Genomic DNA, 14,458 nt, shown 5'->3' with positions numbered 1-14,458 from the left:
ATTATATGAAATGCTGAAAGGTATTCTTTAAGAAGAGGAAGAAGAAGAAAAAGGTAAAGATAAAAATTATGAACAGCAAATACATATCTATCAACAAGTGAATCTAAAAATCAAGTGAATAAAAAATCTGATGAACAGAGTAAACTGGTGAATATAATAGAACCAGGGGCATAGAAAGGAAGTGGACTGACTATTCTCAGGGGAGAAAGGGGTGTGAGGGTGCAGGAAGAGACTGGACAAAAATCGTACACATATGGATGAGGACAGTGGGAGGGGTAAGGGCAGAGGGTGGGGTGGGAACTGGGTGGAGGGGAGCTATGGGGGGGAAAAAAGAGGAACAACTGTAATAATCTGAACAATAAAGATTTAATTAAAAAAGAAAAAAGAAAATGTGAGATGCATATTTCAGATGACCAAAGATATGTATTTTTCATAATTTAAAACATTAAACCATTTTATTTTTATTAATTCAATGAATACTCTTTGTAGGAAAATTATATTTCTTAGTGTAGTAGTGCTTATCCAAAATAATAGAAATTATGATGTTTCAGTTAAATAAGTACTTCAGATGATTGAAAATTACATTTTCAAAGAATTAAAATATACACAACACTAAACCACTACTGAAGATATTTTTATCTTTCTTTAAGGATTTCAGAATAGGGTTCTTTAGCATATTACAGTAAAAAAAATCAACATTGTCAAAATCAAATACTATTGTGCAATATTGTAAAGAGAATTCCAACTGTAATACATGTCATCTTTGGCTTAGATTCTGTTCTTAATCAGATTTCCTCTCATCTTCTCCCCTGATGCTTTTCTCTTCACATTTGATTTGTTTTTATTCACTAGGAACTTGATCATCCTCTTTATTAGGTCAATGGTCTTGCCAAATTTATTGTTTAACCATAAGGTAAAAATGAAAATGAGACTGTCTCTTGTAAGGATATTAATACGAGTCTTTTATCACTTTTTATTATTTATTCCGTGGGGAAGCCAGACTTGCTCCTTACCTGGCCACCCAAGTCCCTTTATGTCATGTCCTACATAAACTGGAGACTGCTTGGGAAACAGTAGCTATATGCAACTTTAAAAGCATAAGAAATACAAATATTATAGTGATACCTATAAATAGTCAATGCTACTTTAATATAGATATATTTAATAAAACTTACGGAAAAAATTATATATACATTTTAGAAATTAAATATCCTTTCAAAATGTTCAGTAAGTATTCATTATTTAAAGAAATATTATGCTAAGTTATCTTGTAGTATGAATCAAGTGGATCTTATTTTATGAGTTTGGATAATTTTTTTCTGGTTTTCTTCAAGTCATCTATTTTGCAAATGAGAAAAAATTTCCAGATTTTATTGGTCATTCCTCCTAGCATTTAGACATAAGCCTCACTTTACATATTTATCTTTATTAAAAAAATTGGTCACCTCTTTTAAAAAAATGTCAGAGGTATTCTGAGTACTGATTTTATCAGGCATATATCATCTGTTGATGATGTGTGAAGCCATAATATTAATCATTTACTAACTAGAGCAGATGATCATAATTAAGGAAAAATAAAAATCAATATTTGGGAAAAAAAGTTTAACCCATTACAAACAATAAAATCTTTGAGTTTTTCATTAGTTTCATATAAAAGTTCAGTTGAAACTGATTTACAACAAACTAACAGTTTTAAAATTATCTTAAGATCTAATATATAAGGTATCTTTAATCCCTTAAGAAAAAAATTATAAAAAGAGCATGTGAAGCTTAGACAAATACTTTTTAAGAACGAAGTATAGTATGACAAAACACAAAAATAAATTAAGGTGAAATACCTGGTATATATGAAATTGCAAATACATTTCTTCCAAATGATGCATGCTTAATCTCTCGCACAAATTCTTTGGTGTCAGTTTTAAAACACTGGATCCGACCATTTTCCCTGTCTGCCACACATAATTGACCCAAATGAGGCACAAGGGCCAAGCTGTGAGGAACAGTAAACTGGCCTGGTTTGGGATTGCTCCCTGAAGATTCTACAAAACACAGAAAAACATCAGATATATAATTTGTAATAGCACCAAAAGTCTGACTCTACAGTTTTGTTCTCCATATTCATGACAGCAAACCATTAAATATCTGGAACTAGGGGGGAAACAGGGTAAAGCAGTTATACATTTATTCCATTAATATCTCTTACCCACAAACACATTAGATATTTACTCTCTATTTGGACAAAATTTGGGGGTAGAAGTATTCTTTTTCCTCATAAGATGTAGGGGTGTGTGTGTGTGTGTGTGTGTGTGTGCACGTGCGCACACGCACAAGCCAGGTAGATGCATACAGAGGCCCTGTTTTCTCTACTACAGGGGACAATGGCATCCTAAAGGATGTGAGGGGTACCACTCTCCCGTTCCTAGTGATACTGGCTAGGAATTACAATTAGAGTTTCATTGGGTACCTTCTCCCCACTGTGTGATGAACTCTCCACTTGGAGAAAACTGCACAATCCGACTGTTGCAGTAACCGTCTGACACATAGACGGCTCCGGTGTCTGGATCCACGGCCACATCGGTGGGCTGACAGAAGTGATTCTGGTCACTGCCTGGTTGCATGCTCCTTCCCAGGATTAGCAGAGGGCCTGCCTTACTGTTCGGATCCAGTTTGAACACCTTTTTTCAAAAGGAACAACAGCCTCACTGCATGGTTATTACTGACACACACCCACATGGTTAAGAACACTTGCACAGGCAATTAGAGTGTAAGCTCCCAGAGACTTATTTAAAACAAGATACTTTTTAAGAACTGGAAATCATCTGGTCCGATTCCTTCATTTGATAAGTGAGGACACAGAGATTAATTGGTTTGCTCAAGGTCATCCAGGTAATTAGTAGTGAATGAAGACTAGTACAAGGATGTCCTGTTCCATCCACACCTATTCCATGCACTTCCTTATCTTTCCTTAGCTAACAATGCTCTCCAGATGATACACGAGCAATAAACGTTTACCGAGATAATGTCTGAAGACCCTGGTAGCTAGTCTTTTGAGTTCTAGCATTTCCACACCCACCCCTAATTTCCCTAGTTCTTTGCTGCCTACTCTAAAAACAGGTATCAAATGTGAACTTTGCTTCTAAGGGAAAAAACTCATGACTATTCTGTGATTGAAATATAACTTCTTTTAAAATTTTGATGTTTAATACATAAACATGTATGTACCAGAGACATAGCTTCAATTTATTGAAGATTAGGAAAAGAAAATAGAAAACACAAGGGATGAAAGAGAACTAAGACCCGAGGACAGAGAAAAGCAAAGAAAATGGGGAAGCAAAGAAGGAGGTTGGCCCTAAGGTTCCTGCCAATTCAAAGGAGAAAGGTGACTTGATCATTTACGAGTAGCTTTTCCTAGCACTAACTTGTAAGAGAAATATTTGAGATAGGGCTGCTCCTTTTTCTTGTTATAAACTAACTGGGTCACAGGAAAGACACAGGTAAGGCAGAGCATTTTGAAACCATAACTTCATGAACTTCTACTTGAATAACTGCCAAATGGAAGATAAATTACCTGATGCAGAGCCACGTCAGTGACCCAGTAATTTCCATCTTTATCCACACTCAAGCCATGTGGCAAGTAAAACCTGCAAAATAAGAATAACTGTCTTAAATATATGTTAATTTCCAAAGCATGTGTACCATGAATGTTTTGGTAATTAACCTATAAAGGCAATAAAAATTAATAAATTGATAAATGTATACCAGCATTACAATAGAAAAGAACAAAATAAAATGTTAAATGAAAATACTTGTTATAAAAAGAGATATCCTTATGACAAATCTTAAGCAGTAGTTAATCATTTAAACATGTATATATAAATAAATTACAAATATTTATTGTAAAGTATGGTATGTTAAATAATACAAATAACATCAATTTAAAAACAAGTTCTAAGATCATAAATATTAACATCTTAGAAATGTGCATAAACAAATTTGTCTAGAGAAATAGAAATGGATTTATATGGTTTGAATCATTTAAATACACTGCAAGATAATATAATTCTGTAGTAATATAGGACATCAATATATGACTCAAAAGCTTTAAGAGTGCCTACTAAAGACAGTAAAACCCAAACAACTTCCAGCAGACATGGGCTGTGCCCATCCAAGCAAAGTGAAGTGGTGTGCCGGATAATCATTAGAGAAGGTTAATCTATTTAACAATCAATTGGGATGATCTGGCTAAGTGAATTGTAAACTAATGTAGACAGAAGCTCACAGGCTTAAGGAACTTGGACAGAATTAACAAACATATGGACAATATCTTAATATGGTGTGGTCAAAAGACATCAGGCAATCTCCAAGCTACGTTTGTCAGCTTCTGGCCTTAGCATCATGCTGGCACTACACATTTTTTTTTTCCATGAGCCAAGGCTGTGATATTGATTGATTCACTGAACTAGATCTCTGTTTTGGTGACTGAATGTGAGAGCTAAGATATGCTTCTGACATAACACCCCACTGTTGGCCAATTTCCTTTAGCAGCCATTGCTCTGCCCTCCTCTTTAATTCCTTTCTGGAATGAGAATACTTCTGATTAATGGGTGGAGCAGCAAGGAGACAGGTTCAGACGCACTGAGTGGGGGAGCTGGTACAGTGGGGCCTTGACTTACAAGTTTAATTCCTTCGGAGACCCAGCTCGTTAAGGAGCTCGTTAACTCAAATTACTCTGTCAACTCAATGCAAAAAATCGGCCGAGAGACAGCTGGTATCTCAAAAAACTCGTTAGTCGGGACCCTCGTAAGTCAAGGCCCCACTGTATTAGAATTTGTTCCCCAACTCACAATCTTAGAATCCTATAAAAATCTAATTCCTGCCATCTCCAGAAGCAGCTGCATTCGAAGTGGTGGCTCCCTGCCTTTCAAAGAAGCTGGCTCTCCCTGTGCCCAAGCAGATGGAGAGGGTACAGTTCCTGAAGATGCCAGGTTCAAATGGTTGAGGACGCTCTGTAAGCAGGTGACCTTTCTTTCCATGGCCATAAAGTGTCAGCCAACTTTTTTTATTTTGGCTGCCAAATGCCATCCAGGAATAAGATCAAATAATGAGTGGCTTTCAAAGCCAAATTACCTATGCATGCTAAGGAAAGATAAAAAGGACATTTGTTCAGTCTTCACTTGGAGATGGAAAAACAAATGCCTTTTTCCTTAACAGTATTTACTTGATGAGTTTCGTTATATCACTTTTCTGCTGAATAATATTTTAAAAAATCTTCAGATGTAACTGAGCATAACTCCATTAGTTATGTGTATCAAACCTGACTACCTTTGAGAATCACCTGGGGAGTTTCAAAAGTATTTTGATGTCCAGGCCTCATCCCAGACTATATGTGAATCTATGTTTTTAAGCTCCCAGGTGATTTTAATATTCAGTCAGAGTTTAGAATATGCTACTTAGAAATTGAAAGATGAGATGGCCCAATTAGTCTCCTGCTTTTTTGTTGTTAATCCTCACCCGAGGATATTTTTTCCCATTGATTTTTAGAGAGAGTGGAAGGTAAGGGGAGAGACACAGAGAAAGAAACATCAATATGAGAGAGACACATTGATTGGTACCTCCCACAGGCGCCCCAACTTGGGCCAGAGATCAAGCCTACAAGCAAGGTATGTGAGTGTCCTTCACCGGAATTGAACCCACAACCCTTCAGTCTGAGGGTCGACACTCTAACTACTGAGCCAAACTGGGTAGGACAGCCTCCTGCTTTCTTTTTTTTTTAAACATATTTTATTGATTTTTTACAGAGAGGAAGGGAGAGGGATAGAGAGTTAGAAACATCGATGAGAGAGAAACATCGATCAGCTGCCTCCTGCACACCCCCTCCTGGGGATGTGCCCACAACCAAGGTACATGCCCCTGACCGGAATTGAACCCGGAACCCTTCAGTCCGCAGGCCGATGCTCTATCCACTGAGCCAAAGCAGGGCAGCCTCCTGCTTTCTTAAGCTATGCTTTCTCACCACTGCTATAAAACACACTCTTCCCAAGACCAGACCCAATGATGCACTTTGTACCCAACACTATATGTAGTACACGCCTTAGTAACAACGTAAGTACTTTAACTCACAGATTTTTCCCACTGGATTGGAGTACTGCAGCAGTATTTGGATCGATGACAAGAATAGTGTCTTCTTCAATTGGCCCAAGTCCTCTTTGCTGGTAAACAAACTGGCTGTCAAAAGAGCTTTAAGAAAAGCATTAGAATAAAAAATAAACCAAGTCAATGAACTTGAGAATGCAGACTATTTACCTGAGATTCCAAATACAGAATAAAAAGAAGAGCTCAGATGTATCTGAGTTCACTCTGTCCTGGACGTTTCAACATCCTGGGTTATACACACACCAGCAGCCTGCAGAACTGTGCCTCGCAGAGTGGCTATGGAGCAGCAGCATGGGAGCTGCCTGGAGACGCAAGGTCTCAGATCCCACTGAATCTGAACCTGCAGCTTCACACCATCCCCATGTGATTCATAGGCATGAGGGTTTGAGGAACACTACCTATAACTCTTAAAGTAACTAATATTTTTTAAAAGGTTTAATAGTTATTTTCTTTCAAATTACAAAAGAAACCATAGCTTACTTTAATTTTCTCTGTGATGATAAGGGAAGTATAAATGATAGCAGGAAGGGTAGTGATAAAAAATAGGTTGCTATTGTACTAGCCATAGATACAACATACACATCAAATGAAAAAAATCTGAATGACATTAAATATTTATGGAGACATATTTGTATCTGGAAAACCAACAGACTAGACTGCTCAAATCTACATACAACTGTTGATTAGTTGGTTGGTATTTTTATGGAACTTATGTAGAGTCCCAGTGGAACAAAAATTTCAAAATATAATCTGTTGCTATTAAGAATATACATCACACAATTATGTGAGCATCTTGACTGTTATAGTCTTTTGGGTATATTTTTCCTGAAAGATAACAATAAGTCCCTGAGGTAGTTCTTATTAATGACCCATTCAATTAAGTACAAAATATTGATTCAGCTTTGTCAACCTAAAACTGAAGTAATACTGGTTACATATGCCATTATGTGTGGTTAAAACCACACAACGATATATAGAAAAATATACATAGGTTTATGAAGTGGAAGTGACATCACTAACAGAACAGATTTTATAAGATATTCATGGGATCATTATGAAATTGAAACGTGACATTTTATTAGTAGTGCACAAGGTGTTATTAAATCAGGAAAGTCTGGTAAAGGGCAAACTTGAACTCTCTCTCTCTTTTACTACTGTGCGATACCAAAGAGTTTACACTATATCTGAAAGTATTCTCAATATGAATTTTTATACTAAAGACATCATCACTAATTTTCTAGAAAACAAAGGTACCAGGCTCAGTCATCAATGATGTTTTCTTCCCAACTTGACCATGAGATTGGATAATCAGTTCAGCATATCTGAGACTCGCAGTATGCTGTACGTTTCACATTCGTGTGTAATAGGATGAAGTCTCTTCATTTATTGTCTCTTATAGTGTAAGTCTTATATTCTTCATTATTTAGAAATTCCAGTGCTTTACAATGGCACAATGGCTATCTAAATTATGTGAGAATTATGCCTTCCCTGACTGTAAGAAGGTAAAAATCTGATTTCCCTTTTTCTTGAATTGAAATTTTAAGAGAATTGTAGACTCACATGCAGTTGTAAGAAATTAATACAGAGTGATTCCTTGTACACTTTACCCAGTAGCATTTTGTACAACTATAGTACACTATCATAACCACGAGACTGATCCTGATAAAAATCGTCTGGTTATATTTAGATTTCCCTCTTATATTTCCTAGTTTTTTTTATTCTTGCAGTTTATTTGCTTGGGCATGGAATATACTAGTATATTACTAGTCCCCACATAGGAGTTAGTAATATGGAAAGTTGCCGTATCTTCATAATTCTCACCAAGTGCTATCATTGCACATGTAGACAGTGATCTGACCCACTACTGACAGGTAGTAATAGTGCAGCCCAATTGTATATCCCGATAAACCGGGAGCAGATCAGACCTCAGCACACCTAATGTCACCTCTTATTTGTAAAATGACAAACCGAATAAGGAGCCTGATATATTTACTTGTTCACGATTTCCTCAAGAAATGGGTTGCAATAATTCTGGAAGATAACTACCCCTTTGGTTTGTCTTGTCATTCACTTAAATATTCACCATCAGTCCTAAATCTTTGGTCCTAGGGTACTACTATTTTAGGAAATAACATTCGTACAACTTACAGATGGGGAGAAAGTACAAAGGAGACCCCCTTCCCCAGGAATAGATACTGAACTCTTAACTTAAAATTATTTTTATAGCTCCAGCTTATTTCTCCTGCACTCAAATATTTCAAAATGTAAACTTTAACTCCCTGGAAGCCATGTCTCTCAGAGTCAAGAACCTGAAATGTTGAACTTGGCTTCCAAAAACACCAAGCTCTGGTAAGGAAGAAATATAAATAACCCAGACCCACATCCTATGTCAGTCAGATTGAATGAAACTATTGTAGCTGATGAATAGGTAGGAGAAAAACATCCTTTATCAATGACACTGTTGCGTACTGCCCACAAATATAGGAAAAAATGTATCAAGTCATTGATGCGTTGCTGTCATAAACACAATTTGTGTGTGGGCATCTCTACTCATAATCTAGAAATGTCAAATTTCTAGTGGTGGTAATAAATAGTAGCTAACTCATATGAGGATCATCCCCTTTCATTTTATTATTCACTTGTTGGTGGTGTTATAGTAAATTGTGAAATAGCAAATGAAGGAACCAAGAAAAAAATAAGTAACAAAACTAAATAAGCTACCGAATAAATAAATCAGGTATTTTTAATAAAAAATTGGATACACAGAAAATATCAGATCTCTCAATTTATCAAGATATTCTTCTCAGTATCATATTACAATGTAACAACAATTTAGTTTGTGTGTTTTTTTAGGACTCCTGGTTACCACAAATTACCCCCCTGTCATTAGTGTGTACAGAGGGCATTTTATGTGATGCTTAAGACTAGCCACTTTTTCTACAGTATACAGCCTTATGATCATTATTCATGGTATTATAATTCTGCTATATCCATTAAGGATCTCAGTGATTAGACAAGTTCTTGAATTTACTGTTTAGAGAATCTGTTCATTTAAAGACCACCTCCCAAAACAGAGAAAAAACGCAAAGTAAACATGACAAAACAAAAACCAAAGATGACATTCTGGTTATATCAGCATCATTTAAATATATCAATTTACTTCAGAAATGTAAAAAGCAAATAATAAAACTCTAGAATTCTTAAGAAGATTACAGCTTTAAAGAAATTAACCACAACACAACAGGCCTGACCGTTACATTAAAAGTCTTTTGTGATACCCTTTAACAGACGGCCATATGTTTAAACTGGAACATTCAGTCACTCAAATGATTGGTGGGCCAGTCCTAATCCCTTCACTTGGGATGCTAGGAGCTTCATGTAACTAACAGTTGGCCCCTGGTAGCTACGCAGGACAAGTAAGAAAATAACTTGATATTTCTTTAAATGAGAAAAATCTCTCTCTCTCTCTCTCTCTCTCTCTCTCTCTCTCTCTCTCACACACACACACACACACACACACACACACACAATCTGTCAAATAAACTAGTTTATAAGCTCTGCTGTAATTCACAGAAAGGTAACCATTGAATAGCTCACAAATGGATGTCAAACTACAGAGCTGCCTACAGGGTTGCTATAGCAAAGTGCTTATTTGGTGTTCTAAAGCAGCTAGCCCGGGTTATATGTTGCAGAGAAGTCTTTATTTCAACCACATTTAACTTTTTACAGGATATAATAATACCCTGCACATTTCACAGTGCCTGGAGCGCTGATGATCTTTGTTTGCTTCTTAGAAAAAGCACTCAGCTGAAAAGACTGAACTGTGGCCTGTGGGCCAGAATTCATCAGTTCTTTATTTTAGCAGTTTGAATCCCCCATTAATGATTTTGCACATTAGCAGCTAATCAAACAGTTTAGATAAGGCCGAGAAGAAATGCTCTGCTGTGGTCACACAGAGAAAGAACTAGAGTAAGGAGAAAATAAACTTCTGTGCCATCAATACAAATTAAGGGAAACAAAATAAATAATAGCAACTGAAGAGAGAAATAAAATATAATGTTGTAATTATATAAATTAAGAAGCTGGAGAAGGAGCCATAGATTTTCAAGTGAGAATTTAAATGGAAATGTACCCTCAATGTTAGGAAAGCAAAGACATACCATACAAAGGCTAGAGGTTTTAAATGGGATATAATTTGATACTATGTTAAAAACACTTACGTCTGAATATATACACATTGCAAAAAATCCCTGTGAGGAGAGAATGTGGGCTGAGAAAGAAACCAGCATGACTATTTGGTGCCCTGATGGAGTTAGCACGAGAGATGTCCCAGACAGGAATGAAAAAAAACAAAGGATGAGGTATCATGGCACGGGGCTCTGGGCAGTTAGGGCACTTGGGGATGAGTCACTTAGCACTGGTTTTTGTTACTCAACAGAAAAAGGCACCTATTAAAGGCCTTATTTTTTGGACTAGGGAACTTGAGAGTTAGAGAGTTCAAATGTCTTGATGCAGGTCTCAGGGCTAGCAAATGATAACCAAGATTCAAACCCAGGTCGCCTGTCTTTAAAAAAGGAAAAAGTGGTCTTCTCTTACTGGGAATGTCCTCTATTAAATTTAATGTAAATGTGGGAGACATGAAAGAAGTTACCTAACTAAGAAGAATGAGAGGAAGGGGTGTAAAACCGGAAGAAAGTAGCTAGAGGAAAATGGAAAATGGCAATCTGAGAAAGAAGGGTAGGAAATAGAAACATTGTTTTTGTAGATTCCTTACAATTTTCTCTTAGAGAGTAAGGTACTACGGTACCGCTCACTTTGAGTTGTTTTCCAGGCACAATTAATTCTTAAGGATTGAAAGAATTTGCAGATGTAGATGCAGAACCTCAACCTGCTATCTTTTTAAAAAAATATATTTTATTGATTTTTTACAGAGAGGAAGGGAGAGATATAGAGAGTTGGAAACATCGATGAGAGAGAAACAACGATCAGCTGCCTCCTGCACACCTCCTACTGGGGATGTGCCCGCAACCAAGGTACATGCCCTTGACCGGAATCAAACCTGAGACCATTCAGTCCACAGGCCGACTCTCTATCCACTGAGCCAAACCGGTTAGGGCTCAACCTGATATCTTAAATGAATCACCAGAAAACTAGTGAGGCAAATCTTGAACTGAGTTTCCTGAAAGTTAGGAAGCAGATAGATTTCTGAAATAATTGATATTGTCAAAATTCTTGCCCTGACCGGTTTGGCTCAGTGGATAGAGCATTGGCCTGTCGATAGAATGGTCCCAGGTTCGATTCCAGTCAAGGGCATTTACCTTGGTTGCTGGGGGCCAGATGTAAGCTGGCAAGGTCCTTGCACCTGAAGGGGCTAGCAAGGCTGGGACCCTTACCCACACAGTTTTCCCAGACTTGTTTGGATGGCGATTATCAGTAGAATGAGAACAGCCTTTCATGGCTTACCAAGAAGTCTGTAACTATTTACTGAGATATGCTGTACTGGGAACTTGTCCTTCTGCTGTGTCTCTCCCTTAGAAATTAAGAGGAACAAAGAATACATTCCTCTTGACAGACCTCTTATTCAGTGTCTTGTGTATAAATAGGATTGTGTGGCTAATAAACTTGCTTCAGTTCCTTGAGAGCTGTAGTCCTCCCGATCCCGCTTTCCTGTCTTTCTTTCTTTTCTCAATTCCCACCTCCCTGCCTCAGCCCGGCTCAACCTGTCAGGCTGGCCCTGACATTGGTTGCGGGCACATCCCCAGTGGGGGGTGTGCAGGAGGCAGCTGATTGATGTTTTTCTCTCATCAATGTTTCTAACTCTCTATCCCTCTCCCTTCCTCTCTGTAAAAAATCAATAGAATATATTTTAAAAAATTCTATAAAGCATTGATGAAGAGAAGGACTGTGAGCTATGTGGGGGGCAAGTGGAAGAAGATTCCAAAAAAACTACTTCTCTAAGAACAACATTTGTTTAACCGACCATTTGACAATTCAAATTTTATAAACAACATTTATGAAGATATGACAGGCATGCTCATCCAGCAGATCTAATACAAACAAGGCTGGGAGGGATAGCTCACTCTCTGGTTAATTAAGAATAAAATGATATCTGAAAACTGAAACGCTAAATCTACTGAAGTGAAATGTAATTGGAATAAAGTCTTGCATTTAAAAAACACTTTATGAGTACAAATTTCCAGTAAAAACTTGAGCACAGTTTATAAAATATATTTGGAGATCTTAGCATAGTACAAGTTCAACACAAGGCAACAAGGTGGTGATATTCTTGCTGAAGAAAAGTGAATACAATCGCTTTATACTGACAGATACCTAGAAAACACATCAAGGAAAGTAACTGTATTGCTGAGCAGATACTACATGAGGTGTTGTGGCCACTTCTCAACCAAACCCTTTAAAAGGCTTGGAAACCAGAGCACTTTCAGATGGAAGTAACATGTCAGCATCAAGACTGGGAGAGGGCCTGGGGGTATTTAGTCTGCGGAAGACAAGGCTGCCTTCAAATAGGCAAATGACTGCCCTGGGTAAATGGGAGTAATCCATTCTGCATCAGGCTGTCATGAGGTGGAGTTAGGGACTCAGATTTGAGATTAACATAATGAAGACCTTTATGACATCTGGATGAGTCCCATAATTGAAGAGTAAGTCTCATCTCTAGAGAATTTCTTGGCACAGAAATAATTCTAGCACTGGCTGACGGCGGAAGATTTTGTAAAGGGATGTCTGCATTGGGCAGGGAGCTGGAGATGAGCTATTCATGGTATTACTACAATTCTGGCGGATATGTGCCATTCTGGGTGCCCAATGTCTACTGCACTATTTTGTGCTAATGAAACCTCATTTTTTCTTTAGTTGACCCAATATTTTGAGCTTCTCTCTCAGCCCATTATTTTTCGATGATGTCAACTCTACTCTCACATTCCAGGAATAGAACAACAAAACAAAAAAACTGAGGCTAAAGCCAAAGAGTGGATTTCATTCCTCTACCCACAAAGATGGGTTCAGGGATGTGGGAGACATGACCTCAGTGAGACTGAAGAATGCTAAAAGACTCAATTTAAGAATTTTCTATTGAGTTATCAGGGGCATAGACTATATCTTCACTGTAACTAGTATGATAATGGATTCTCAGGGCCTAAGAAAAGAGCCAATCAGGAGAAAGTGTGTTAAAAAACAGATCCCATTGATACTGCTTGGGCCATCATACCCCTGAAGTTTTCATTTATGCAAACTAACAAATTTCTTCTTTTCCTAAGCTACTGTGTGTTGGGTGTTCTCTCTTACTGGTAAAGAAAGACTCGCAAGTGATACAACTCCCAAGTTCTCTTTCAACTCCATGTGAAGAAATAATAAAAGATACAAAGGAAGCAACTTTTAACACCAAAATTAGGGGTAAAACCCATGGTTAGATTAGTGATGTGAGTTCTGCACAGTACTTTGACGATAGCTGGATAAATAAAAGAAAGGCCAAGAAGTGAGTCTATGACAGTGGGGGTGATTTTAAGACAGAAACCCAGGAACAGCTGTTACTGAGCCAGGAGCTACCCAGCTCCTACTGGGAAGCATTTAAACATTAAAGAGCTCTAGCTGCTATGCTGCCCTAACACCAGGGCAGACAAAAAGACCTTTAAAATTTCATTACACCCTGCTGGGAATAGGTCTTTCCTATTTTTGCTGGAAGAAGCTTCTTAAAGTAGCCATATTGAAGTAAGAGACATAGAGTGGAAGGAAAATGGAAATTAAATTGAGAAAGGGAGTGACAATCATCTTTCAGGATGTTAAGTGGTTTATTATTATTATTACTAGAGGCTCAGTGCACAAAATTAATGCACTGGCAGGGTCCCTAGCGGCTGGCAGTGGCCAATGGGTATTCCCTCCCTTCCCCTGGCCAGCCCCACCCCCTGGTCGAACTCCCGGTTGAGGGGACAATTTTTTTGCATACTATGCTTTTATTATATAGGATTTTGGTTGCTATACTTATTCAGCATGGTTAAGTACAAGAGTAAGAGCTGATCAGGAATATTGGGTAAGAATGAAGAGTAATAGTACAGGCAGATGGTGTGATGATGTCTAAGGAGCTTTGGGTAACAAGTATAATTAGAGATTATTATTAACTCCAAGCACTGTCTGATACTTAAAGAATAACCATCTAAAAATTAGGGGACATAGAGTGTATAGAGTACTTAGTTTGGTTGAAAGCAAGCCTTGGCCTTATAGAACCTACAATTTTGTGAACACGAGGAATATCAGGATAGGAAAGACTCCAAGAAAAATTAATGTCGGATTT

The 14,458-nt window shown here is 37.5% G+C and overlaps 1 protein-coding gene across 11 annotated transcripts in view; it reads right to left on the bottom strand.

Annotated features, from left to right (window-relative positions):
• Positions 1 to 14,458, bottom strand: part of PAM (peptidylglycine alpha-amidating monooxygenase) — a 163,786-nt gene that overhangs the window by 34,675 nt on the left and 114,653 nt on the right. For all 11 annotated transcript variants that reach the window (XM_005866420.2, XM_005866414.2, XM_005866417.2 and 8 more), the window contains 4 exons: positions 6,121 to 6,237; positions 3,569 to 3,641; positions 2,465 to 2,675; positions 1,839 to 2,039 (listed from right to left, as the gene is read on the bottom strand). In XM_005866420.2, coding sequence (XP_005866482.1) covers positions 1,839 to 2,039; positions 2,465 to 2,675; positions 3,569 to 3,641; positions 6,121 to 6,237 — 602 coding nt within the window. The remainder of the gene's footprint in view (positions 1 to 1,838; positions 2,040 to 2,464; positions 2,676 to 3,568; positions 3,642 to 6,120; positions 6,238 to 14,458) is intronic.

The sequence above is a fragment of the Myotis brandtii genome, unplaced genomic scaffold (assembly GCF_000412655.1).
Source record: "Myotis brandtii unplaced genomic scaffold, ASM41265v1 scaffold230, whole genome shotgun sequence".
In the NCBI taxonomy this organism is placed as follows: Eukaryota; Metazoa; Chordata; class Mammalia; order Chiroptera; family Vespertilionidae; genus Myotis; species Myotis brandtii.
The sequence above is the reverse complement of the archived record's forward strand: the minus strand, read 5'-3'. Positions and strand labels throughout refer to the sequence as shown.